This window comes from Penicillium maclennaniae (assembly GCF_028827695.1).
Source record: "Penicillium maclennaniae strain IBT 15551 chromosome Unknown utg000003l:1.0-5670915.0:1.0-5674809.0, whole genome shotgun sequence".
NCBI classification, from domain to species: Eukaryota; Fungi; Ascomycota; class Eurotiomycetes; order Eurotiales; family Aspergillaceae; genus Penicillium; species Penicillium maclennaniae.
This window is the reverse complement of record NW_026623215.1, coordinates 488,813-513,985: the sequence shown is the minus strand read 5'-3', so window position 1 is coordinate 513,985 and position 25,173 is coordinate 488,813. Positions and strand designations below refer to the sequence as shown.

Below are 25,173 nucleotides of genomic sequence, written 5' to 3'. Positions count from 1 at the left end.
TGGCACTCAGGTCATTTTGACTAATTGTGTATAATCTCAAGAACGCGCAAGACTAATGAGCGACAAGAGCTGATTACTATCAAGGAGAGGGATGGGCACTTGGGTAATATGGGTATGCCGGTCTCATGTACGCTTTGTCTCTCACCTGTACTATAAAATACAGTTACTACCCTAGGGAGCGGTCTGAAAAGCGAAGCGGGCGTGGTCTTACCATACTAGGGCTAGCGCTGTTCAATATTTGGCGGGAATTAAGTCGTCTGAGTGTAGAAGTCGGCACTGATTTCGAAGACGACTACAGTATCGCCTTTCAATCTGTCCTATGATATTCATAAATCTGATTTCCCCATACACGTGGAGCAAGTTTGAGAAATGGCGGTTTGGACTGCATTTCCAGTTTGGTTGACTTACACCCAACTCTGATCGAGACTGTGACTCTCATTGTCCCGACCCGGCGACTTGGTTCGGCGATTGTCTGACACACCGAATGCCGAGATCACTAGCTTGACGCTGCCGCTCTGATGGCTCAGGTACCTCTTTGTTCTCCAATTCTGATTCGTTTCCAGCTCATCCATCGGTCCCATTCGAGGTCTTAGGTGGTTCGGGTGGTCGGGAATGGACTTCCCCGACTGCAGGGCTCAGGTCTCATCCCAGTTGAATGACCTCTTCAAGCCATGGAATCACAATCGCCCATCGGCCTCACTTTGCCCCGAGATCTGAGCCCTCGGTTCTGTCATGGATCGTTCTTTCTCCTGATTGAGATCTCCACGACGAAAACGAGGTCTCGCGCGTTCTGATTGGGTTCGTACGGATCAAAATCCATGATCTGAGCTAAAATTACTGGAGTGTAGATAAATCCTTTGTCGGGTAAATGGATTACTCCATGTGCCATGCCTTCGACTCTTTGCGAGAACCCCATGTTCCCACGCGCCAAGCTGAGAAGGGGCTTCTTTCATCCCAAGGTTGGGCAATCTCGCCAACCGGGGCCGCCGTCGCTATGTGCGAACTTCACTGTGCTGAGAAAGACGCACTGTGACTTCTGCAGGTGGGGACCAGACCCGTACACAGATCACTCTTGATTAATCGGCGGTCCAGTATATAACAGATGGAAGCTTCCATGGCGAAGTCGTGCAACACAGCACAGCATCTCGACTATATTTCCATCCGACTCGGAATTCCCATAATGAAGATTTCTGTTGCGAGCTGGTCGCTCCTGGTCTTCTGTCTCACTCAGTGGGCGCACGCCGCTACTGTCAAAGTCACTGCCGTCTTGACTTGGGCGAATCGGACTGTTGCAGGGGCCACCAGACCGGTCATTCTTACCAATGGACAATACCCAGGGCCTTCGTTGTTTTTGAACCAAGGAGATAATGTTCAATTCAAAGTGGACAACCGATGTCCGTTCAATGTAACGGTTCATTTTCATGGTGACAGCTCCATACGAGCCGAAAGGAATAACATGCTAAATCAGGGCTTTCAGGAATCGAACAAGTCGGAACACCTTGGTCTGATGGAGTCCCTGGCGTGTCACAAGTGCCAATTCAACAAGGTCGCTCGTTCCTCTACCGATGGACAGCTGATCAGTACGGCTCATACTTCTACCACGCTCACCACCGCGGACAGCTAGAAGACGGCCTTTATGGTCCTATCTATATTACTCCATCCAGCTCCGAGGCGAAGCCGTTCAATTTAATTACAAGCAATGCGACTCAGCTTCAGGCGATTCGCGCTGCAGAGAGAGTTACATCACCTGTTTTGCTTTCGGATTGGCGAGTCTTGACCTCGGAGCAAATTTGGGCCGCAGAGGAAGCATCAGGCGTGGACTCCTACTGTGCCAATGCACTTTTGATCAACGGAAAGGGATCAGTGACTTGCTTCTCGCGGGAGGAGATTGACAGCTTGACAACGCCTAATCAAAAGGCTGTCCTGGGCAATGAAACTCTCACTGATATTGCGTGAGCATTCAATCCCTCTGGCTAAAAAAATGAATGTACTGACTGGAATGACAGTTGCTTTCCTGCAAATCTCACTGCGGCTCAAGGTAACTTTAACCATAACTATAGCGCACTATTGCCAACCATGTTCTCTGGTTGCACTCCTTCTCGCGGCCCTCAGGCAATTTTCACAGTCAATCCATCCGCACAATACGTGAGCTGGGATTTCATCAGTGCTGCAGGTCTTCTACATCTGACCATCTCAGTCGACGAGCACGACATGTGGGTATACGCCATCGACGGCCGCTACGTTCAACCCGTGCGAGTCAACGCCATCAATATCCCCAATTCAAATAGATACTCGGTTCTTGTTCCCCTCAACAAACCCGCCGGAGACTACACAATCCGCATGGTCAGCGGAAGTCCACAACAAATCCTCAACACAACCGCGATACTCCGCTACAACGCCCCGCCCCAGCTCGGCCGTCCATCTAACCCATGGATCACACTAACCGGCGGCAACGCGACTACCAGCACAATCTTCCTCAACGACACATCCGTCATTCCCTATCCCGTCGTAACGCCCGCCGCAACCGCCGATGCGACCTACTTCCTGACAATCGGCCACTATGACGCCTCATATCGCTGGACCTTAGGAAACAGTAGTTTTGGTCTAGAACTCGAGGAGTTCCAACCTCTTCTCTTCAACCAGAACTCCATACCCGGCGACCTCGTCATCCGAACAAAGAATAACACCTGGGTCGATCTTGTTTTACAGATTAACTCACCGATTCAACCGGCCCATCCTATTCACAAACACTCTAACAAACATTTCCTCATCGGACAAGGAAATGGAACATTCACTTGGTCCTCTGTCGCAGAGGCTATGCAAGCCATACCGGGTTCTTTTAATCTAGTAAATCCGCCGTACAAAGACACCACCCCGACACCTGCGGCAGTGACTGGGCCAACTTGGTCGGTAATTCGGTATCATGTTGTCAACCCTGGAGCGTTCTTGATGCATTGTCACATCCAGGTCCATCAGAGTGGAGGTATGGCGCTGGCACTTTTGGATGGAGTAGATGTCTGGCCTACTATTCCGGCTAATTATCAGGGCAATGCATCTGGGTTCTGAGGATGTTCTGGCTTGGGATCTTCAATATTAAATGCTTGTTGGTATGAGGGAAGGGACTGTCGGGTAGTTCAAAGGCTCATATTTTTCAGTGCCACTGGGCGAGATAACTGGGCGATATAAGATGCTTGAACAGTTGGTAGAAATACCAAGGAGTTGAATAACAGAATGAAGGATAGACTAATTCCGAATTGGCAGATCCATTGAATGTGAATAGACAGGGATCAAGCCGCTCTTATGGACCCAAATTCAAGATTCGATTCTCTCTAGATTAGGTAGATTCTATAAAAAATTTTCGAACAGGTAAAGGTATTATTAGGTGCCGAGCCCTCAAAGTAAGCATCCATCATGGATCCTACGGAATGGTAATTAAAAGCATGATTTAGTCATCAATTGGCATCAAACAAGACTAGCTGGCTGAATAACATCGAGAATACGCCCAAGATATGATAGATATATAGCATAAAGAGAGTTGAAGGCAGCAATAAGAATGACAACGTTTCAACATTTTGCCTCGTATCATTCCAATCGTAAAAGTCAAAGTGAGGAGGAATTTGAGATTATCCACGGAAAACATCCTCAGTGCTTGTCGGCGATGGGCTTATCGAGTGGCTCCAATTCAATGTGGTGATCTTTGACTTCATCCGTCGCCTGATAATCGAGATCCTCGTCCGTGATTTCAAGGGTTGACTCTGGCTCGAGGACTGACTCTGGCTCGAGGACTGACTCTGGCTCGAGGACTGACTCTGGCTCGAGGACTGACTCTAGCTCGAGGACTAACTCTGGCTCGAGGACTGACTCAGTTGCTGCTTTTAGCTCAATTGGCTGTGTCTCAGTCTCGGTGGGCTCAGCGGTCTCAATCGGCTCATAAAACGCCGTTGATACGGCAGGCTCGGCAGGTTTGGTAGGCTCGGTAGGATCTGAAGTCTCGGTGAGCTCTGAAGTCTCGGTGAGCTCTGAAGTCTCGGTGGGCTCTGCAGTCTCAAACGCAGCTAGGATGGAAGACGTAGGAACTTCCTTTACTGAGCTTGGAATGTAAGTTTCTGAATCCAGACTAGATGGAAATTTGATCGGTGCCTCGAAAGACTCAGCCACTGCCGCGCTCGAGGAAACAATAGAAGGAGAGGATGCATGGGTGATTTCCCAAATCACAGACGACTCGGCCATCTCAGGAGGAAGTGGGTAGAAAGATGGTTGCACCAGCGACTGCTGAGAACGGGCCCCAATGGCAAGGAAAACCACCAGAATGCTCATAAAGACCAGAGCGATATTACGTCTGTCTCCCGCAAGTACACGAATATAGTTGATCAAAAGAGTTTGAAGGGCAACTTCGTGCTCTTTTCTCTCGCTTCCACTTGGCGAGAAGTGCATGTCGGCGATATTGGGCTGGGGCACCGAGGGTGATACACCAGCTTGGAAGGATCCTGCTTCGCTAACTGTTCTTGTGTGTGTCTGGACAGATAAGCGGCGTGGGTCCATAGCTAAGTGCGAAACAGGGTCAATGGGCGGCGACGCATGTAGTTCCTCGATGGCGTTGGCTGCGTTCTCTTCCGCAAGAATCTTCTCCAGGGTGCGTCGTACTTCAGATGGCAACCACAGTCCAACCTCGACGTCAACCTTCTCCATCTCCTTCCAAGCTGCAGCCCAAGCGCCGGCACGCATCAGGCCGTTCGCAGCAAAGACCTTGATTTCCCACTTGCGGTTACTGTCGCCGTGTCGGACACGTCCACCACAATCGGGACATTCCTCATCTTGTTCGCCATCTGTTTCGCTCTCGCCTTGGTCAGAATGTTCACCCTCAGACCCAGTACCGCTCTCTTCATGGCCAACAAAGTGGCCATGTTGCAGACGTGAACGTTGCAATTCAAGGCTCTCTAGAAGTCGTTCTTCCAGCAAATCGTAGAGGTCCTCCGGGTGGGAGATCAGCACTCCTCGGTCGCGGAGTACACCTGATCCAACTTTGTCCTGGAGTCGTCTCCATCGTTTCCAATACTCAGGCGGTAGTACTTCCTCGAGCAACTTCTGATTCTGCGGCAATGCTGCACCGGGCACTGGAAGAGATGGCGCGAGCAAGTTGCAGTGCAAAAGAACCAATGGGTATTCCTTTTCAACCTTGGGCTTGGGTTTATTTTGTGATAAGTTGGGCGAGTAGTAGGGCGATCTTTTGGGCGCAGACGAGCCTGGCGATCGCATACCTCCCCGACGCCTTGGTGGTGTCAGATATTCGTCATCATCTGCCTCATCTTCCGTGTGCATCTGCATAGCACGAACAGAGCTGGGTTTGCGAAAAGCCCCCTCACGCTGGCGAATGGTCCGAATCGACTTCGGTGGTCCTTCGAATCCTCCAAAGCTCGCTTCATCCTCTTCCAAGTTATATCCAGCGATTCGATCATGTAAAGACATTGCAGACATCGGTTTTGGATGTACGAGCACGGAGGCCGGAACAGAAGACAGAGATGAGCGACTCGATGCCCTAGACTTCATCTGCTCCAGCTCGTCGTCTATCTCGCGACCAAAGATATCACTTATCGAATGTCGAGCCGACGAAGAGCAAGAGCTATATCCATAATCTGGCGTCGACATTTGACTATCGTCGATTGTCGATCCGGTCTCGATTGGCAGGTGGGATGTCTCGAAAGAGGCGAATAGATGCTCCTTGCTGGGAGGGGCACGAGGCTGGGGGCTTATGATATAATCTGGGGCATAGTCTGCCGAGTGTGGCTCTCCCTCATCATTCAGTCTCGCCATGAAGCTCAGAATGGAAAGATGGAATGAAAGCTTCTGTTACTGATGATGTATATTGCGGTGTGCTGTCTAGTGCGTGTTGATGGTCACTGACCGCCCTCGTTGCTGGGCAACGCCCCGTAAGTGATCCACTGATCCACGCTCGAAGTATATCACAGTCTCGGAGAAATCAATTTGAACTCATCATATTGCACAACAGGTTTCTCAATAATTGAACGAAGATATTCGCTTCGTATCTCACAGATGACCATAATCAACATTCAAAGTCATCCAGACAACGATCTATTACTACTTAAGGTAAAAACCCGACCTTGCAACGCCTGGATCCCCAGCCCCAGGAAAGACGCAAAGCATCGCTTAAGAAACAAAGATGCATATCCTACCGAAGATTAACTATGTACGAAAAGTGAAATCAAGAATTATTGAGGCCGCGGTGTGGTATCCTCAGGGCTCATGAGCGGATAATTTTGAGGTTCGCCGAAAAGGCTGAGAACATCCTGTGGCAGATATTCTAGCCACGGAAGAATCTCGCCGTTGGAGAAGGGGAACGAATCTGGTTGGTGAAGGGAGTTCATGTCGACGTCGTGGCTTTCGATCATCATGCCATTATTATCCGTATGCATACCGGGGTGAATCTCGCCTTGAGAGACCACCCCACCGCCAGTGTGTGGCTCGGTAGATGATACATCGTAATGATATGCGGATGGGAGAGTTTGATCGTATGGGTGGGCTCTCTCTGAGACACGTGAGCTTGATTCGGGAAATGCAGAGCCCATCGGGAGGAAGTAGGGTGAGTTGGCGCTGATTGTTCGAGGTGGCATGCTGGGAAATTTAGGAGCGAGAGATGATGACATGCTGTCATCATGGGTGACTGTTTGCGCAAAGGAAGGATTGGAGCCTGGCGCAGCATTGTTTTGTGCATGTAATGGTGGGTAGCTGTGGCTGTATTGGGAAGAGTAGGTTGGCCTATCCGGGGTGGGGTTTGTTTGTGTGGCCGTGGGCATTTGATAAAGTAAACTCAAGTTTGGCTGTGAGGAATTTGTGGCTCCAGTAAGTGCCCATCCAATTGCTATCGAGGTGGAGGTCAATCGAAGTGTCTTACACATAAGAGAGTCAGTACACGTACCTTGGCTTGGGTCAATTTTCGGTGACCATTTTCCATCTGATGGAATGTCAGCCACACCTGGAGGCCTTTCAAAGCTCTGAGTAGAGTTCGAAGACTTGGACCCAGGCCACCCACCAGGAGCAAATTGTTGTACAGGATCCAGACCTGTCGTGTTTTCCATATCTTCTTCCGTGTAAAGAAGTGGGTCAACAATTCCCTTGGCCTTCTGATCGAGCACAGTCAATATGTATCGGGTACCCTCCCAGTAGGCGTCCAGTGCCTTCAACGCCTTGTAACAACGCTGATAGTTCTCCTTGGCAGCAGAAGCGAGAAGAATGTGCCTGGCATTAGACTTTCGCTCTGAACTGTGAGATGACTCCATGTTGGGCATCACAAAACCGCTGGATTGACCTGATAAAAGTGATTGGGATGGAGGTGAGGCGCCTCTGGATGATGGTGAAGAATAGTATGCACTCTCCATCAGGAAGGCGCATGCTGCAATGTACATAGGTTGACTTGTGAAGGGGTTGCCGATGAAGCTCTTCCCATCTACCAGCTCCGAGAACGAAAGAATATCGGCGATCGTCTTAGCTGAAGACATCGATAGTTCACGACTGTTAGGATAGAGATGCTGTATTGATCCACCGAAGGAGTGCAACAGTGTTGGCTGGTGAAGGAGCACAATTAGTGTGTGGAACCAGAAGTGTAACAAGATAAAGTTGGTTCCTTCTTTGGCCTTGACGTATGCTTGGAAGTTTGCAGCGTTGAAATGGAGCTTTGGCGACAACCTTTGATAGATGCCGGTCAGGTCGCTTTCCATGCTTGCGAGTCTCTTTAGCGTATCAGGAGTGACATGGTGGACATCTTGGATGCCATTGATTAGATCCGTGACTCGGCCGTAAAGATGAATAATTCGAATGAGGGGTGGGAATGGCGCGGGCCATCCATTGGGCAATTGTGATTCTGACTGAAGGGGGAAGCATAGCTCGATATCTTCGTCGCGCAGCGTCACGGGCCGTCCTGTACCAGACGAGATAACTCTGTCCAGGAAGAATATGCTCCAGAAGGAATCCACTCGCTCCCGTTCGATTGCTCGTTCCGTGTCGAGAGCAGGCGGAACGGTCTTTGGACTTTGGTAAACATCAAAATCATCGTACTGATCATCTCTCCATTTTCCAGCCTGACCAGTCATCACTGAACTGGGTGTTACGCCCTTTTGGCCATAGTTGTGCTTCAAGCCCTGGTACTTCTGGAGGCCAAGGTCTTGGGCCATTCTAATGGAGATACCGAGGTACATCCAAAGACCACTATCACGATTAGATCCGAACTGCTCATACGCTAGCAGTAGACAAGCTTGAACACCTGAGAGAGTTGGACACGAGAGAGAATCGACAAGCGCACTCGTTGCTCGCTGAGCGAAAGGTAAACCCCGGTCCCAGAATTTAGGGTCCGGTGGCAACTGTGAGTGATCAATTGGTGGTGCTTGAGCAGGTCCCAGCAACGGATGAGGGGAGAATCTGGCAGCCAATGCACAGACCGCGTCTACCAACATGGTGTCGACCTTTTTTCCCTTCAAGTCTTGCATAAAACGCTCTCGTTGTAAGAAGGGAAAACTGCAGCCAAGATGCGTAAAAAAAAGATCGCTTAGATGGGAAACAAGGTTGGGAACTGGGAGAGTATCGTCACGATCGTAAAACGGAATCGAGTTGGACTCGCGACTATCGCGGCTGTCGCGACTGTCACGATGCTCTGTCGCTGCGGCCGACAGGCCAAAAGGGCCATCAGACGGTTTCGGGCTTCGAAGCGGCGAGAGAGAATCTGGTATTAGAACGAATACACTTAGTAGTAGCTCCCAGTGGAAGGTGTATAAAAGTGAAAACCAACCCGATGACATTGATGGGTTACTCTTTCGTGATCCTCGAACTTGGACAACCTTGTACTCGGTCAGGACAAACCAGGCAGTGCTAGACTTGAGACGGGCAAACCAACCATCTGCTTGAAGCCGGGCACAATAGCCGTGGGCCCGAAATACCTGAAATACGGTACATGTGTGCGGTTCCCGGAGCTCAAAGAGGTTCGACCTGAGCAGGATAGTCGTGGTCAATATTGTGATATGCAATTTCGGCAAATCTGGGAGCCGCTTGGAAGCTTACTACTTTCTGGGGTGTCGACAACCAGCTGAGAATCGGTTTCTTTATTTGTACGCGCCGAGTTATCTCTTAACAAAGAGGCATCTTTGTTCTCGAAGTGTTTGAGTATTTGCGGGGACCGATTCGGGTTCGATCCGGGGGCTGATCTCGGTGGAGCCTCTGGCGAAGAGCTCTCCACCGCCCTTAAATGTTGACTATTGGGATCACGTTGGCCGAAAGGCGGGTCGGGCGGTCGAGAGGTGGAATCGGATTGCGATCGCAGGTGGGCGGTAGATTCGCTGTACCCGAGGCACACATGCTTATAGTCGGAGCATGTTTTGCACACTGCGGATGGCCCGTTAGTCCAGGGTACCCAGCTATCGCGTTGCGGGGAACTCCGCAAAGTTGTCCTACCTGGCTGTTCTCCCGAGCAGCGTATCTTGCGCCGGCGACAAGTCAAGCAGCTAGATATAAAGTTAGTAGGTGAGCCCCACATGTTCACACCCCAGAGAGCGCGCTCTACATACGCGGCGTTGACGCGGCGGCGCTTGGTCTGCGGCTGGCCGTCGGTGGCGACGAAACGAATCTGTCGTGGTCCAGAACCATTGCCGCCGTTCTTCTTCTTGGGAGAAGGAGGGCTCATTGCGAGCGCCGGAAGTATTTCTGGTCGTGACCCATTGGGTTAATGGTCAGTCCTTCTGGATATGAGGGTCGAGTGTCGGCACGCGGAGGCTATTCGAGGACGTTGGGCAAAGGGCGGGCGGAGCTGTACTGGAGATCAAAGAAGATAATCGACTCTCGAGACCACTGCATGAGGCTCGTTCTCATTGGGATTATGGAGAGGGAGGCCTTGGAGCCCAATGGGAAGGGATGAAGCTCGAGAGCGTCAAGAGAGGGGAGATGGGGTTTGAAAGGAGGGGAGGTGACGATAAGCCCCAGTTCGCTTGCAGCATCACCATTTAGGTACACGGCCCTAGTGATTGACAGAAAGTAATGAAGAGTACAGACATACATAAATACATGAGGCGTGGGCCTGGCCAAAGGGAACGCTCCCTGACCGCTTATAACTTCCATGTATTGGTATTCCGGAAACAGTGCCACATAAAGTCAACATTTGGCCCACTCGGACACGATGACTTCAAAAGATCTGATGGTCATGGGATTGCCCTACTGTAGTGGGGCAGGGCCCCTGTAAAGATCCTTGGGTTTAGGATTAGCGGCCATGCGGACGTTGACCCCGGCGATCTTCCCGAGCCCATTTATATAACTAATGACCTCCTGGGGCATGAACCCTAGGTTTACCCGGTGTGATGGTTCCTTGCAGGGAAATAACTAGATCAAGATCCATAGCCCGGGCCATGTTATAGACCTGGGTAAGTGCACAGTCCGGAATATGCTGACGTCAAGAATCTGGGGACACCATTGATGGCTCCATTTGCAGAGCCACCTGGGCGATAAGATGGGGCCTGTTGCACAGCTCGGACCAGTTCCGCCTCCTCAACGGGCCCGTCAAGGGCAATCCATGGGAGCTTCCCAATTTGAACCCTCGACACGCGGTCCGCTGTTTATCTTTTTTGTATATAAAAGGGAACAAGCATATCCACTTACTCTTCGCGGATATTTGCCGATGGTGATTTAACCGAGGCTCTCGAACGAGGATGTCGCGGGTCTCCTGCCAAATAAAGAACAATTTTGGAAGACATGCCCAGCTCCAGGACTGGTTAGTATTTATATCAAGTTTGATTAAGGCTCATCGATCAGCAAACCTTTCTGAACCCTGCACCTGAGATGTAAGCGTGATTACACGTCAATTGATGGCCTACATTTTGCTTTAGAACTATGACGCCCTCGTCGAGCTAATCGGCCCGGATATCGGCAAGGACCATTACTGCCACGCACCATGAGGGCCCGAACCGCCAGGCCCGCGTGGCAATAGCGCACACAGCGGTATACTCCTGTGGCGTTAGGGCTTGCCAGCACGACCACCGCGACCGGTTTTTGAGACCGAGGTCTCTTGAACCCTCAGGATAAAAGAACTTCAACGACCACCACATGCATTTAATTCCAGCTCTCCGCTCATCACAGAAACTCTCTGTACCAGTAATGTGAGTATTTCACTGTCAGTATGGCAAGATTGGATAGCGCTAGTTGTTCTGTGGGGAAGCGACAAGTTGGCTGACCCTTATCATTACAAAATCCAGTCGCACTGCATTGAATCGCACACCTTTCCTGCCATACCAATTCGCACGACCTCTGACTCGAACATCTACAATGCACAAAGCCCGTCCCGATTTCAACAAGCTCCAGGCCTCGCGGCCGGAATTCCGCCATGACGCTGAAGTCACCTACACCCAGCCCCCGAACGTCGAATGGAAGAATGGCGATGGCGCCAATGATGGCGGCGAGAGCCTGAAGAAGAATCACGTCGAGATCAATCCCTACGCTGAAGGTCGCCCGTCTGTAAACAACTACAAGCTCCTGATCTCTGGCATGGCTCCTCGGCCGATTGCCCTCGTCAGCACCAAGTCGCAAAACGGGAAGGCTACGAACCTCGCTCCTTTCAGTTACTCGCAAGTTGTCTGCCACGACCCGCCCACTTTTGTTGTTGGGTTCTCCGGTTCATTGGAGAAGGCCAAGGACACTTTGAAGAATTTAAACGAGACCAAAGAATGCGTGATTAATATTATCTCCGAGCACTTCCTCGAAGCTGCCAATGCGACATCTATCAATACGCCCTACGGACACTCTGAGTGGGAAACCTCCGGCCTGACACAGGCCCCCACCTCGGTCGTGAAACCTGCGCGCGTCAAGGAGTCAGTCCTGGCCATCGAGGGAAAGCTGGTGGAGTTCAAAGAAATTAAGAGCCGTTCTAATCCTGGTACAACGAGCAGCGTAATGGCCATTATCGAGGGTGTTCGATTCTGGGTCCGGGAGGATGCTATTGACGAGGCACAGAGTGTCATCGACTTGAAGGTTCTTAAGCCTATCAGCCGATTGGGTGGCATTTCATACGGTCGCACCACTGAGGTGATGGAGCTCCCTCGTCCGGAATTTCAGAATAGCTGAAGCCGATGACAATGATTTATGGTCGCTATATATTGTACCAAGGATTTTTAGATAGAAGACGGAGCGTATATACATGCTGCACATATGATGTTATTCTGTGATGAACGTGAAATTCTCATGCAGGACTCTCTTTATCTTCTCCAGTAAACTTGGCGGGGTCTGAGATCAACGACCAGGTCTCCTCAATAATGCTCAACGATTGATTGGCTGCCAATGAAACTCATTCAGCTCAGCGCTTAGAAAGAGCATCCTATGTGTAGGATTTGATTGCTCTTTTGCATACTTCCTTGTTGCATGATACATAAATAAGAAGACACTAAATGCAATGAAGTAGTTGATGGAATGGATGGTGGGATAGCCTGTGGGATGGCCGGTGGGATGGCCGGTGGGATGGCCGGTGGGTTAGCCGGTGGGCTGGCTGGTGCGATCGTAGATGGGAACGTTGATGGAATTGCTGATCTGTGACAAATGAAGACGGAAATGACAAACAGAAACAGAATGCTAGGATGTTCTTGAAGTCACTCCAATTCCCAGCGGCCGTGCGGAGAGCGCGTCGAGCGGGGTTCTTATCATCAGACCAAAAGCTATAAAACGGAGGCGCCCAAGACAGTCGTTACCCCCCGAATCTGGATCACTTCATTACTTCCACAGAGAATCATTTCGTCAGAAACGAGCAAACATGTCACAGGAAGATTACGAGACCTATAAGCTTGGGGACTGGGAGCTGCAGTCTGGGGAGAAGATCGCCAACGCGCATATCGCATACAAGACGTTCGGTGACCCAAAATCGCCAGCTATCTTGTATCCTTCCTGGTTTTCGGGCGGTATGTCTGTTCTATTTGAATGATACTTTGCATACAAATGGCTAATGATTGGCTGCAATAGCTATTTCGGATAACTTCTGGCTCCTTGGAGAAGATAAGACACTCAATCCCAAAGAATATTTCATCATCATCACTGCTCTATTTGGTAATGGGCAGTCGTCATCTCCTTCGAACCAACCTACTCCCGGACCCTTCCCCAAGGTCTCGTTCTACGACAACGTGCGGGCTCAGCATGAGCTCGTTACCAAGCAATTAGGCATCACCCACCTGCGTGCGGTGATCGGCTGGTCAATGGGAGGTGGCCAGACCTTCCAATGGGCCACTCAGTACCCAGACTTTATGGATCTGGCTATCCCATTCTGTGGAGCTGCCAAGACCTCCCTGCATAATCAAGTCTTCCTCGAGGGAGTCAAAAGCGCCCTGATTGCAGTCAAGAACATGCGATCGGCTGGTCTTGGCAAGATTGGAATAAATGAGAAGGGGGAAGAGGCTCGCACTTGGACTAACGGCGATAAAGAAGTCGGTTTAAAGGCCCTGGGTAGGGTTTATGCTGGTTGGTAAGACAAGGATCTCCGCAACCTTACATTGGCAAACTTGGTCTGACTTTCAACAAACAGGGGTTTCAGTCAAGCTTTCTACCGGCACAAGCTGTATGAGTCCGCGCTTGGATATCAAGACCTCGAAGACTTCATGCAAAATTTCTGGGAGAAATGGGCATGTTCCAAAGGTATTGTGCTCTGACTAATTTTAGATTCCTTTTGTTTCAGCATATCTAACACACAAACATCTTGGGCAGACCCCGAGAACCTGCTGGTCATGATCCAAACCTGGCAGACTGGTGATGTCTCCCTGCAAGAGCCATACAATGGCGATTTCGAGAAAGCGATGGCCTCCATCAAGGCCAAGACGCTTGTGCTACCTGCAAAGACGGATCTTTACTTCCCGTAAGCCTGCCCCTGGATATCCACGTGAGGTCTTGAACTGAAGCTGATACTGAATACCATCAGACCGGAGGACTCAGAGTACGAGGTTGCATGCATGAAGCCGGGAATAGGTAAATTGGAAGTTTTCCCTTCCATTTGGGGACGTAAGTAATTTGCTCAAGGGTTGCCCATCTTTTAAAGTTCCGTATTGACATGAAACAGACTGGGCAGGAGGCCCCGGCGATAGCAAGGAGGATGTCGCATGGCTAGATAAACAGTTGTCTACTTTTTTCGCGGAAGAGTAGTCGGATGCGGTCTCTTGATGATCTGAAGAGGATGAAAGGATAGCTGTGGATGGGTACATCGGAAATTTTACATAGCACTTAGCGTTGATATAAGGTCCTGTTCAAGCATGTTCATCATTGGATAGTGCTTGAGCATCAAAAAAAGTTCTAAGCCAATGAAATCCGTTGTCATGAAGGAACGAATTTGTATGGGACGAATCACGTGCCAACTATGAGTAAGCGCCCTGGGCCCATGGAAGCGCTGTCGACCTTGGCTCTTCCACTTCCTGTTACTGCTTTCGTCTGCCACTCTTTCCATTGCCGTCGATTCCTTCCTTGTTTCCTTTTTTTGGCTTCAAGGAGCCAGTTTCATACCCTTGTCATACTTTGCGCGCTCGCCTTATCTACCTTAGCGACTTTCCCGCGGTTATCTCCCTATCTTCGTCGCGAACGCTGCACATTCCGGTCTTTCACCATCTTCGACAGACAACGACACAATGGCCGCACCGCCTACTCGACAGTGGGGTGTGACACCCCCTATCTCGACAGTTCTTCCCACTCAGGATGAGTTGAGCGCAAGCGATGATCTTATCGCAGAGCTTAAAAGTCAGAACAACTTCGAGCCGCCCTCGGAGACGGAGCGGAGGTACATTAATTACATCCCTAGGCAATCGGGCATCTGCGGGTACGAATATTGACTATGAATCGATAGAAAGCAAATGCTCCAGCTTCTTCAACGCGTCACATTGGAATTTGTCAAGGTTGTCAGTCGCAAGAAGGGCCTGTCGCCGGCGGCTGTCGAAGCTTCCGGAGGAAAGATCTTCCCCTACGGAAGTTACAGACTCGGTGTTTATGGCCCAGGTAAATCTCACACCATGATTACTTGATCTTTGGAATGTTCGCTTACGACTGGTGTCCCAGGCTCCGATATCGATACGCTCGTCGTTGCCCCAAAGCATGTCGTCATTGATGATTTCTTTGCCGATTTCCCTCCCATCTTGGAACAAATGTCTCCTCCAGGAACAATTGAAAAGATGACGCCTGTTCCAGATGCCTTTGTTCCCATCATCAAGCTCGAGATGGCTGGAATCAGTATTGATCTGATCTTCGGTCGCCTAATAATACCCTCGGTGCCGATGAATCTCGACCTGAAGAACAATGACTACTTGCGTGGGTTGGATGAAAAGGAGGTGCGATCGCTGAATGGAACTCGTGTCACAGATGAAATTCTGGAACTTGTCCCCCAGCAGAAGACTTTCCGTCTAGCTTTGCGCGCAATTAAGCTCTGGGCTCAACGCCGGGCAATCTATGCCAACATTGTCGGTTTCCCTGGAGGTGTTGCATGGGCGATGCTTGTTGCTAGAGTTTGTCAACTCTACCCACAAGCGACCGGTTCAGTCATTGTGGGCAAATTCTTCAGGATCATGAATAAGTGGGCATGGCCACAGCCTGTGATGCTAAAGAACATCGAGGAAGGGCCTCTTCAAATGAAGATTTGGAATCCGAAGGTAAATTGAACTCCCGCCGGTCTCTTTACATTGGTGCTGTATGTCCTGACTCGATGTCCAGATCTACCCTGGCGACCGTTGGCATCTTATGCCCATCATCACCCCTGCCTATCCCTCCATGTGCGCTACACACAACATCTCCATGTCAACGAGGACTGTAATTCTCCAAGAACTTCAGCGCGGAGGCGACGTAGTGGACAAGATTTTCATGAAGCAATTAACTTGGAATGATTTGTTTAGCCGTCACTCATTTTTCACCAAGGACTACAAATACTATCTCAGCATCACTGCATCGAGCAAAACAAAGGAGGCGGAGGGAATTTGGTCTGGCCTCGTCGAGTCGAAACTGCGACATCTCATCATTGCCCTAGATCGGAAACCTATCATTGCCGTGGCGCACCCTTTCCCTAAAGGATTCGAAAGAATCCACTCTGTCCCTAATGAGCAGGCGATGGAAGCTGTCAAGAACGGATCGACTCAATACGTAGCCAAAGGAACCTCTACGGAAACGACCGACGAAACTAAGGATGCAGCCCATGAAGCTGCAGCCCAGAATGGAGAGGAAAATGCAGTCGTCCCAGCGGTCCCAGAGCACAAAGAAGAAAACTCAGAGGTATCCCAGGAGGACGCAAAAAGTGATGATAAGACCATTTACACCACTACTTACTACATTGGATTGGAACTAAAGCCCCTGGAGCCCGGTATGGATGCCAATCCTCACTTGTCTGATCTATCTAACCGCTCTAGGTGCTGCTCGATCTTTGGACATTTCACTGGACTCTCAACATTTCAAGTCTATGTGCACATCCTGGGCCGGGTATCAACCCGAAGTTATGGACCTCGCCGTTGTTCATGTTCGCAAGTGAGTTGGGCCCATGAAATCTGAGTTGTCCATGTTTTGACATTTCCAGCTTCGACTTGCCCGAGGATGTATTCCAACCAGGCGAAACACGTCCGGTGCGCCCAAAGAAGAAGGTGGTTCGGAAAGCCGACGCAAACGGTCAGGGTCAGAAGCGAAGACTCGAACAGCAGTTGGACGTAAGTGCGCCGAAGAAACCGAGATTAATCACCTCGGCTCAACCTCGAAACTCGCAACCGAATTCCTTCGTCTCGCGGAACCAGCACACAGGGTACCGGCCAGCCAGGAAAAACTAATGCCCAATTCTGCCACTAGGATCAGACCCAAGGAAATGCGAAGCGCCAAGTTACCCCGAATACCATGTCTAGTACCGCGACGCCCGCCTGATCGATGGTATATCATACTCCTACACCAACTCTCAAGAACCCATCCGGGGCCGGCCCCCACTACCCAATACCACCCTTGAAGCCTCCTGAAGCTAAGACTAAGGGGTATTTGATTCCGTAATATGCCATTCTCTCCCATGAATTTGATCTGACCATGCGCCGCACTGGCGACCCATCTACAGTGACCTTTTCGCACTCGTTGAGCACAAGGTTCGTTCTTTCCACTTACCCTTTTCCTTCTTGCAGGTTTGGGCGACTAGATGAGAGATTTGACTCTCGGAGAAGTCCGAGTGTACTCAAATCCACATCCCATATCTGCAAGAGACGGACTTTTATTATGTTGCATCGATCACGCCGAGGTAGTCAGTCGGTGTGGAGGGCTCCTAAACTGCATTGTATGTATTTCTACACGGGGGCCTTACAGATAGCCTAGCTAGGATTCCGAGGTAGCTCAATTGACGAACATCATCCGTATCGTGTCCAGCATAGCTCTTGTCTTTGGTAGAAAGGAAAAAGGAAAGAGGACAGAGGAGCACACACTTATCTGTGTAACGCAAATAGGTCTCGCATCAACCCTAGAGTGATATCTAGATTGAGAGGATCAAACCTGAAAGCCCTTTGAGATCATCTGTTTCGGCTGGGTTGCATAGATATAGAGATCAAGATATCAAGGGCTCTTCACGGCTCTAGATCTTCCAAGTACTTCAGCCTCCTCACAGAATTTTCGGATCTCAGGATGCGACGTTGGGCTCTGGCCAATCAAGCAATCGCTTCTTGTAATTTTGAGTGCAAGAGCCGGGCGCTGATTTGCAGAGCTCCATGATGCCGTTTCAGAAATGTAAGACTGGACTTTCAGGCTGGTTCAGTGGCACACGGTCCCTCACAACGGTCTTGGCTCTGTTGTGGCCAAAACCGGGCGGTAACAAATAATGCCCCATCGCAAGCGCCAGGTGTCCACTTTTGTGACGTAGGGAGGGAAAAACACGGGGCGCTGGATAGTCTGGGCAACCGGAACAAGCTGTACGATGCATGTCCTGTGAACAAGCGCATTGGTCTTGCGACACGGGAGACACTGATGTAGCATGGGATGGACACTGTAGAAAAGTACAGATATAGCGTCCGGCCGACCGTCTAGGTGAGCCGCATCATTCCGTGGATCCCGACTTTCCCCCACCCCGAGGACTTGATTCATCACCATATTCACTCCGTAGCAACTTCAAATCATCACCAGAGGAATCATCTAGGTCCTGTTCGTCTTGACAGATCATAATAAGAACCCGCTTAATTCATCTGCACATACAATTGAGCTATGCGGTTGACCGGGCGATGATCGGAGTTAGGTGGATGTCCCCGTGTGCTGCCGAGCCTGTACCGCATTGGTCCGCGAAAAGTTTTCGGGACGGACCCATCCCTTTCAATCGCAGAAAAAGGCCTTTTCCCTTCTTTCCTTTCTGTCCCCCATATACGCTCTCCTCTCTCCCCCGGTTTTTTATCACAAACCATCACAATGGCCGCCGTTCAAGAACAGAAGCCTCTCTCTGGCCTTGCGCTCTACTCGCGCTTCGCCTTCGCTGGTACGTACGAGTCCGATTGGTTCGTAAATACGAACATACTCTTAACTGGCGCCGACGCCAACATGGATGCACGACTCGGGCATGTAAACAGCTTCTAACTCTTTCGACAGGTGCCATGTGCTGTTCCATCACCCACGGAGCTGTCACTCCTCTTGATGTGTAAGTGAGAATCGGATGAGAAATCGCAGGGGATGGAACAGGGCTGATATAAGAATTTCTCTCTATAGCGTCAAGACCCGCATGCAGCTCGACCCCGCTACTTACAACCGTGGCATGATCGGTAGCTTCAAGCAGGTCATCCAGAAGGAGGGTGCTGGCGCTCTTCTGACTGGTTTCGGTCCTACCTTCGCCGGTTACTTCCTCCAGGGTGCCCCTGAAGTTCGGAGGTTACGAGTTCTTCAAGCAGCAGGCGATCAACCAGATCGGCTACGAGACCGCTGCTAACAACCGCACTGCTGTCTACCTCGCTTCTTCCGCCTGCGCTGAGTTCATGGCCGACATTGCCCTGTGCCCCCTCGAGGCCACCCGTATCCGTCTCGTCTCCCAGCCCACTTTCGCCAACGGCCTCATCGGTGGTGCTAGCCGTATCTTCAAGGAGGAGGGTCTCGCTGCCTTCTACTCTGGTTTCGGTCCCATTCTTTTCAAGCAGTAAGTGCCGAGACTTGATTGCCAGTTATCGAACAGCATATGCTAACACTCTTTGTTTTTTTCTCTCTCAGGGTCCCCTACACCATGGCCAAGTTCGTCGTCTTCGAGAAGGTCTCCGAGGCTGTCTACAAGACCGTCAACAAGGACACTCTCTCCGACGGTGCTAAGACTGGTATCAACCTTGGTTCCGGTCTCGTTGCTGGTCTCGCTGCCGCCATTGTTTCTCAGCCCGCCGACACTATGCTCTCCAAGATCAACAAGACCCCGGGTGCTCCCGGTGAGGGAACCCATGTCCCGTCTCGTCAAGATCGGAAAGGAGCTCGGTATCCGTGGCTCCTACTCTGGTATCGGTCTCCGTCTCTTCATGGTCGGTTCCCTGACTGCCGGTCAGTTCGCCATCTACGGTGACATCAAGCGTGTTCTCGGTGCCACCGGTGGTGTTGAGATCGGCAAATAGAGGAATTCGAGTGTTGTAAAAAGGGGGCGGAACCTAGAGAGACTACCCTTAGATTTATTTGTTTCAGCTTTGTCCATCCCTCTAATACGATGTACAATACTTTGTCTCAGTTTTCCATTCCAAGAACAGGCTCGGTTTCCTTTGTTTCCAAATTTTGATCCGATTCTCAAATGTAAAGCTTACTTTGTTACTTTTGACACATCTTTGACCGAGAAGCCATCAATACCAATACCATCCTCTTTCTCGACCACGAAGCAATGAGTTCCGGTATAATATGCGTACCCACCGACGAGCACACGGACCCATTGGCGGCCCTCGACGCTGTCAAACACGGAGCCTACAAAGCCTGACAGAGCCGGATACGCACGAGTGAATAGTGAATTATACACGCACTTCTCCCCCAAGGCGCGGGTACCCTTAGCATGAGCAAGAGCAACACGCGCAGCAACACATCCCCCAGTTGGCGATCGCTCAATTTGCTGGTTTGCGAAGAAACAGAGACCGGTCTCTTCGGCGTCAACACCCTGCTGTGTTTCAAATCCAGCGGTTCTCTCGGCTGCATCAACATGTCCCAAGGATGAATCCACGATCATGATGCTGTAAAGGTAGCCTTGCTCCCCAGTCACCACATCCTTGGTCACATATGCCAGCTCCGGGTTTGTGACGACCGCTTCCTTGAGAAGCCTCGTAGCGTGATCCATCTTTTGAACCTCGGCTTCGCCCAACCCTGCAGGGAATCCCAAGTCCTTTGCGTTGATCAAACAATAATAAGCTCCGCCGTATGCAAAGTCCGCCGTCACATAGGTGCGACCCTGGAGCTCAGGCCACCGATACTTCTCCGGCAGGGGCACCTGAAGGGAGATAGCAGTCGCGAAAGACGGGACTGATACGAATGAAACAGGACGTGAAGGATCAGACTTCCCCGTCGGCAGAGTAGGAACAGTGACCTCGACCATTCCACAAGGCACATGCAAGTTCAGCCTGGTTGTGCCAGATACGCTGTCATACTTCAATTGACGTCTGCGTGGGAAAACCGACTCGTCAACGTCTACCAGGAAGCGTCCCAATGCGATAGTGGCGTGACCGCACATCGTTGAAAAGCCCTCGTTGTGGATAAACAACACGCCTATGTCTGCTTCGCCTGTCGAGACTAATTCGGTCTCGGTGCGAAGTATCGCGCCATACATGTCATAGTGGCCACGAGGCTCTAGCATCAAGAACTTTCGGAAGTCGTCGTGTTTTGCCTTGGCTTGTGCGCGCTGTTCAAGCAATGTTCCCGTTAACTCTGGGAAACCGGACCAGAGGATTCGTGTAGGTTCGCCGGCTGTGTGCATTTCCACACAGGTGATCGGCTTGATTGGACCATCGGCTTGAAAAGGGGGCAAGGTGAAAGAATTCATGATGGCCGTCGTTTTGTGATGTGAGAGAGATGCTTGTCGCTCTTATAGAGACGACTTGAACGATGTGGTCCGCGGGGAATCAACCGCCGGGTGCTGTACCTGGGTGGATCACTTTTCCTGAACTGGTATGTGGGCTTGTCGTAGGGCGTGGGGTAAGATAACCAGCAGTCAATTGCCCATTCAGGAGCTCCAAGATGTCCATATGACTGGCAACCCCTCATCCGTTTATCTTTGTTAGGACTTTTACTCCCGAGAAATTCTACGTCTTACTCAAGCTCGAACAAATCATAGTGTCGCAACTGCCTCACGTGGTAAACCGGTAGATTCACATTAATAACATATGGTAGATAGACGCCAAAAGAATCACGCTTCACATCCTGGAAAGGAAACTCAAAGTACGTATCGGAAGTTCAGATTCTGCGCACTGGTCAGCTTCTTGTTTTATGGTAACCTGCGATGGCGAACTCACTTCAAAGTCAGTCAAATCCGCCAATTCATCATACTCTGACATGTCGGCGATAGCTTGACTACTGGCTGCTGCTGCATCACTCTGCCTGTTACTCCTCGTTAAGAGAATTCGTAAGCAGATTGCCAAGGCAATTTGAGCTGCGGCGAAAGACAGCATGACCCTGCAACCGGTTTCATAGATGGGCGCTTCCTTCGACAAAAATGCATGAGGTCCAATCACATTCCCAGCACAGTATGCAAAGAAGACCAAAGCAACACCTGTACTTTTCTTCGTATAGCCGCCTCGATTGGTAGCCGGCATTTGAAGTGCCAGAACCAAAGAACAGACGTATGCGCCGCTTAAGTAGTAGCCAAATAAGACGCCAACCTTGTGCGTCTCATGCGGTAGCTTCCAAAGAAGACAAATACCAATGATGGTGGGGACAAGGTACATGACCATCACAGTTGTGTGAAAGTTGCGCACGCGAGATGCAAGAAATGTGCCAGACAGAATCCAGAAGATTTGAAAGGCGCCTGGGGAATGCCAAGTGTAACTGTGGTCAGAGAATCGTGAGTTAAGCCTTTGATGATCAGCTTGCTAAAGTTCGTGATGCCGCCGTTGATCGTCTCATTAAACAAAGTGAATAAGAACAGAATCCAGACTTCGGCATCGGCAAGCGCCTCCCGAATCTGGTACCATTTGATCTGGTAGTTCATCACACCAGTTCGGCCTAGGCGACTACGGCCGATGAGAAGAGCTTTTTCTTCCAAAGTAAACCTCTTTGCGGAGATGACATCGTCGGGAAGGAACAAGAACATTACAACGCCCCAGGCCACGGTGATGCCACCTAGGATGAGGAAGATTGCTCGCCAAACCGCGATTGTCTCGATTTGACCAATCCCATAGGTCAAGATGCCGCCCACCATAGCGCCCAATCCGTTGCAACTATAGAATACACCGGCACGGAATGGCTGCTGCTCACAAGTATACCACATCGTCACAATCATCATGAAGCAGGGTGTAATGGGGGCCTCAAAGATACCGAGTAGGAAGCGACAGATGGCAATCCCCGTGAAATTGTGACACGCGGCGGTGATCATGAGCATAGAGCCCCATGCGACCACGTTGCCTGAGATCACCTTCGCCAGTCTCGTCTTCTGGGCAAGCATGTTCCACGGATACTCTGCAACAAGATATGCGAAATAAAAAAAATACTCGCGAGCCAGCTGTACTCGTTGCTTGACATGTGGGTCGATGTCAATAGATCAAACACGGCGGAGTATACCAAGGCCGACTTGTCAATATACTGGAGCATGTAGGTCTTTGCAAGAAGTGGGAGGAGCACCATATCTACCTTTCGGACTAGAGCCTTGTTGCGCGGAGCATCATCCAAGAGAGTCTGGACAGCGTCGTGGGTGAACCCATTTTCGTGAAGGAAAACTTCACCCTCATCGAGGTCTGTGATGGTCCCAACCTGAAGGTCTTTTTCATCTGCGTTACTTATCATAGATACCTTTTTGGCGTCACTCTTCATCCTGGGATAATTGCCTTGATTCAACCTGACTGATGGTAGAAAAGATGGAATAGCCCCCTTGGAAAGTCATCTGAGGGCCACTTTAATACTCGGGACGCCATTGACCTGTTATCTCTCTCCACTTGCTTGGCCTTTGGGGGTAAATCATGCGGAGAAAGTCTGTTCGTTCGGCATCTGTCCGAAACAATAGACTCCAAAAGATAGAGGCGCATGTTGCTCATATCTATGCTAAGACAAGATAACTATCTGTCTCCACTCTCTTCCCATCTTACACTTACAATCGCCCCCGCACGGAACTACTTCTGAACCCCGGAGAGGAATGCGCGCTCTGCCTATATTTCGGCCCTTTCCCCTTCCTACGGCCTATCATACAGCTCACTAACTCGCTCCGACCTTCGTCGTCATGACAATCTCCTCGCGTCCTTCTGTTATCCTTGCCCAAGGCCAGGTGGTGGGTATTCAATTCACGGATACATTCCCCCAAGCCATCGATGCCTTTTTGGGGGTTCCTTATGCCCTTCCACCAGTCGGGGATAGACGATTCAAGCCCGCAGAGAAAGTTTCAGCCTCTGCAAAGACCATCGATGGCTCTAAATATGGCCCCATGGCCCCAGGCAAAGCATTGCTCTCAGGCGGACCGAGGCTCGACCAAAGCGAGGATTGCCTGACCGCGAACATCTTTCGACCGGCTGGAATCACAGAGATGGACAGGCTTCCTGTAGCGCTCTATATACATGGAGGTGCTTTCAATCGAGGAGCAGCGGCTATGCACAACACCGGGTCCATGGTCGCTTGGTCTGAGTCGCCCTTCATCGGCGTGAGCTTCGGGTACCGAGTGGGAGCTCTGGGATTCTTGCCTTCGAGCCTGTCCAAGAAAGAGGGTGTCCTAAATCTGGGTCTGCGCGACCAAGTTCATTTATTTGAATGGGTACAAGAAAATATTGGTAAATTCGGAGGCGATCCTGGCAATGTCACCCTGTTTGGCCTGTCGGCTGGTGCGCATTCCGTACGTTCTTCTCACCCTCTTATTGCATGTTCGCATGGTAGCAAGCTGAAACAGTTCAAATTAAGATCGGTCATCATCTTCTCAACTATAAAGAGCGCACGCCCCCGTTGTTTCATCGCCTCATTCTGGAATCGGGATCGCCAACCTCCCGAGCGGTTCGGCCTACAATGCGCAAATCCACGAGGAGCAGTTTCAAGACTTTCTCCAAGAGACAGGCTGCCCTAAAGATCTCCCTGAGTCCGAGGTATTCCAATTCCTGCGATCACTTCCTAGTTCGACTGTCACAAAGGCTCAAACAGCCGTGTTTGACAAATACAACCCCTCTCTTCGGTGGGCTTTCCAACCAGTCATTGATGAAGATATCCTCTCCCGCAAACCTCTAGATGCTTGGAAGTCCGAGCTATGGAACAAGGTACCCATTATGACCGGCTTCAATAGCAACGAAGGAACATTCTACGTGGACAAGAAGATGTCCAGGCCTGCCCAGTTCCGCGAATTTTGGCAAAATCTTCTTCCCGAACTGACGTCTGCCGATCTGGATACAATTGATCGACTATATCCTGATCCTAGGTCTGATCCTACTTCCCCGTACGTCGAAACAAGAAAAGGAGAGGGCTTAGGTCCTCAGTACAAACGTATTGAGGCTGCATACGGGCACTATGCCTATGTTGCTCCAGTCCGCCAGACAGTTCAATTTGCCGCATCTCAAGGCACGCCAGCTTACCTCTATCATTGGGCTTTGCCTAGGACTATTGTCGGCCGAGCGAATCATGGAGACAATATGTACTATGAGACATACAATAGCGATATCACGGGCATCTCGGAGTCACAAAAAGAGCTTTCGGGGACACTGCATGCCTACATTACTAGCTTCATTACTACAGGTGATCCGAATGCCACCTTGGGCCGCTATGGTCAAAGGCCTAAGTGGGAGGCTTTTGTCCCGGATGATGCCCGAGTAATGATCTTCGGTCAAGACAACGAAGAGCTGATCGGAGGTAGTACCACTCCAGCTGCTAAATTTGTGAAAGATGACTGGGCCAGAGAAGAGACAGAGTTCTGGTGGTCCAAGGTTCCCATTTCCCAGCTTGCCTAAGAAGGAAACAAAATTAGAAAGCCTATATACTTGACACTAAGGTAAAACTAAGTTAATAGACAAACCCTTCTGGAAAATTCAACACACAAGGATGCGAGGACAAGAGAGCTGTAAAAAA

The 25,173-nt window shown here is 50.4% G+C and overlaps 10 protein-coding genes across 10 annotated transcripts; 6 read left to right on the top strand and 4 right to left on the bottom strand.

The window, feature by feature from the left end:
• Positions 1-1,180: 1,180 nt before the first annotated feature.
• On the top strand, positions 1,181-3,066 carry N7477_002279 (multicopper oxidase; the record flags this gene model as incomplete). The annotated part of the gene is made up of 3 exons (XM_056963942.1): positions 1,181-1,394; positions 1,469-1,952; positions 2,007-3,066. 3 exons carry the CDS (start codon positions 1,181-1,183, stop codon positions 3,064-3,066), a joined length of 1,758 nt encoding a protein of 585 aa, XP_056823895.1.
• Positions 3,067-3,642: 576 nt separating this feature from the next.
• On the bottom strand, positions 3,643-5,811 carry N7477_002278 (uncharacterized protein; the record flags this gene model as incomplete). Its single annotated transcript, XM_056963941.1, has 1 exon — positions 3,643-5,811. The coding sequence occupies one exon, from the start codon at positions 5,809-5,811 to the stop codon at positions 3,643-3,645; it is 2,169 nt and encodes a 722-aa protein (XP_056823894.1).
• Positions 5,812-6,227: 416 nt separating this feature from the next.
• Positions 6,228-9,685, bottom strand: N7477_002277 (Zn(II)2Cys6 transcription factor; the record flags this gene model as incomplete). The annotated part of the gene is made up of 6 exons (XM_056963940.1): positions 6,228-6,877; positions 6,935-8,731; positions 8,869-8,994; positions 9,067-9,387; positions 9,457-9,506; positions 9,570-9,685. 6 exons carry the CDS (start codon positions 9,683-9,685, stop codon positions 6,228-6,230), a joined length of 3,060 nt encoding a protein of 1,019 aa, XP_056823893.1.
• Positions 9,686-11,313: 1,628 nt separating this feature from the next.
• N7477_002276 (flavin reductase family protein) lies at positions 11,314-12,108 on the top strand (the record flags this gene model as incomplete). The annotated part of the gene is made up of 1 exon (XM_056963939.1): positions 11,314-12,108. The coding sequence occupies one exon, from the start codon at positions 11,314-11,316 to the stop codon at positions 12,106-12,108; it is 795 nt and encodes a 264-aa protein (XP_056823892.1).
• A 679-nt stretch (positions 12,109-12,787) lies between these two features.
• Positions 12,788-14,160, top strand: N7477_002275 (homoserine acetyltransferase family protein; the record flags this gene model as incomplete). Its single annotated transcript, XM_056963938.1, has 6 exons — positions 12,788-12,932; positions 12,994-13,489; positions 13,550-13,659; positions 13,729-13,876; positions 13,940-14,019; positions 14,078-14,160. The coding sequence occupies 6 exons, from the start codon at positions 12,788-12,790 to the stop codon at positions 14,158-14,160; spliced, it is 1,062 nt and encodes a 353-aa protein (XP_056823891.1).
• Positions 14,161-14,636: 476 nt separating this feature from the next.
• N7477_002274 (polynucleotide adenylyltransferase) lies at positions 14,637-16,893 on the top strand (the record flags this gene model as incomplete). The annotated part of the gene is made up of 7 exons (XM_056963937.1): positions 14,637-14,785; positions 14,852-15,000; positions 15,061-15,647; positions 15,709-16,348; positions 16,395-16,509; positions 16,559-16,685; positions 16,822-16,893. The coding sequence occupies 7 exons, from the start codon at positions 14,637-14,639 to the stop codon at positions 16,891-16,893; spliced, it is 1,839 nt and encodes a 612-aa protein (XP_056823890.1).
• Positions 16,894-18,399: 1,506 nt separating this feature from the next.
• Positions 18,400-19,571, top strand: N7477_002273 (putative mitochondrial phosphate carrier protein (Mir1); the record flags this gene model as incomplete). The annotated part of the gene is made up of 6 exons (XM_056963936.1): positions 18,400-18,466; positions 18,577-18,625; positions 18,694-18,803; positions 18,853-19,114; positions 19,186-19,405; positions 19,431-19,571. The coding sequence occupies 6 exons, from the start codon at positions 18,400-18,402 to the stop codon at positions 19,569-19,571; spliced, it is 849 nt and encodes a 282-aa protein (XP_056823889.1).
• Positions 19,572-19,750: 179 nt separating this feature from the next.
• On the bottom strand, positions 19,751-20,971 carry N7477_002272 (putative proline racemase; the record flags this gene model as incomplete). Its single annotated transcript, XM_056963935.1, has 1 exon — positions 19,751-20,971. The coding sequence occupies one exon, from the start codon at positions 20,969-20,971 to the stop codon at positions 19,751-19,753; it is 1,221 nt and encodes a 406-aa protein (XP_056823888.1).
• Positions 20,972-21,361: 390 nt separating this feature from the next.
• N7477_002271 (putative MFS transporter) lies at positions 21,362-22,953 on the bottom strand (the record flags this gene model as incomplete). The annotated part of the gene is made up of 4 exons (XM_056963934.1): positions 21,362-21,388; positions 21,441-21,972; positions 22,071-22,602; positions 22,635-22,953. 4 exons carry the CDS (start codon positions 22,951-22,953, stop codon positions 21,362-21,364), a joined length of 1,410 nt encoding a protein of 469 aa, XP_056823887.1.
• A 403-nt stretch (positions 22,954-23,356) lies between these two features.
• N7477_002270 (putative extracellular lipase) lies at positions 23,357-25,055 on the top strand (the record flags this gene model as incomplete). The annotated part of the gene is made up of 2 exons (XM_056963933.1): positions 23,357-23,948; positions 24,055-25,055. 2 exons carry the CDS (start codon positions 23,357-23,359, stop codon positions 25,053-25,055), a joined length of 1,593 nt encoding a protein of 530 aa, XP_056823886.1.
• Between the last annotated feature and the right edge of the window lie 118 nt (positions 25,056-25,173).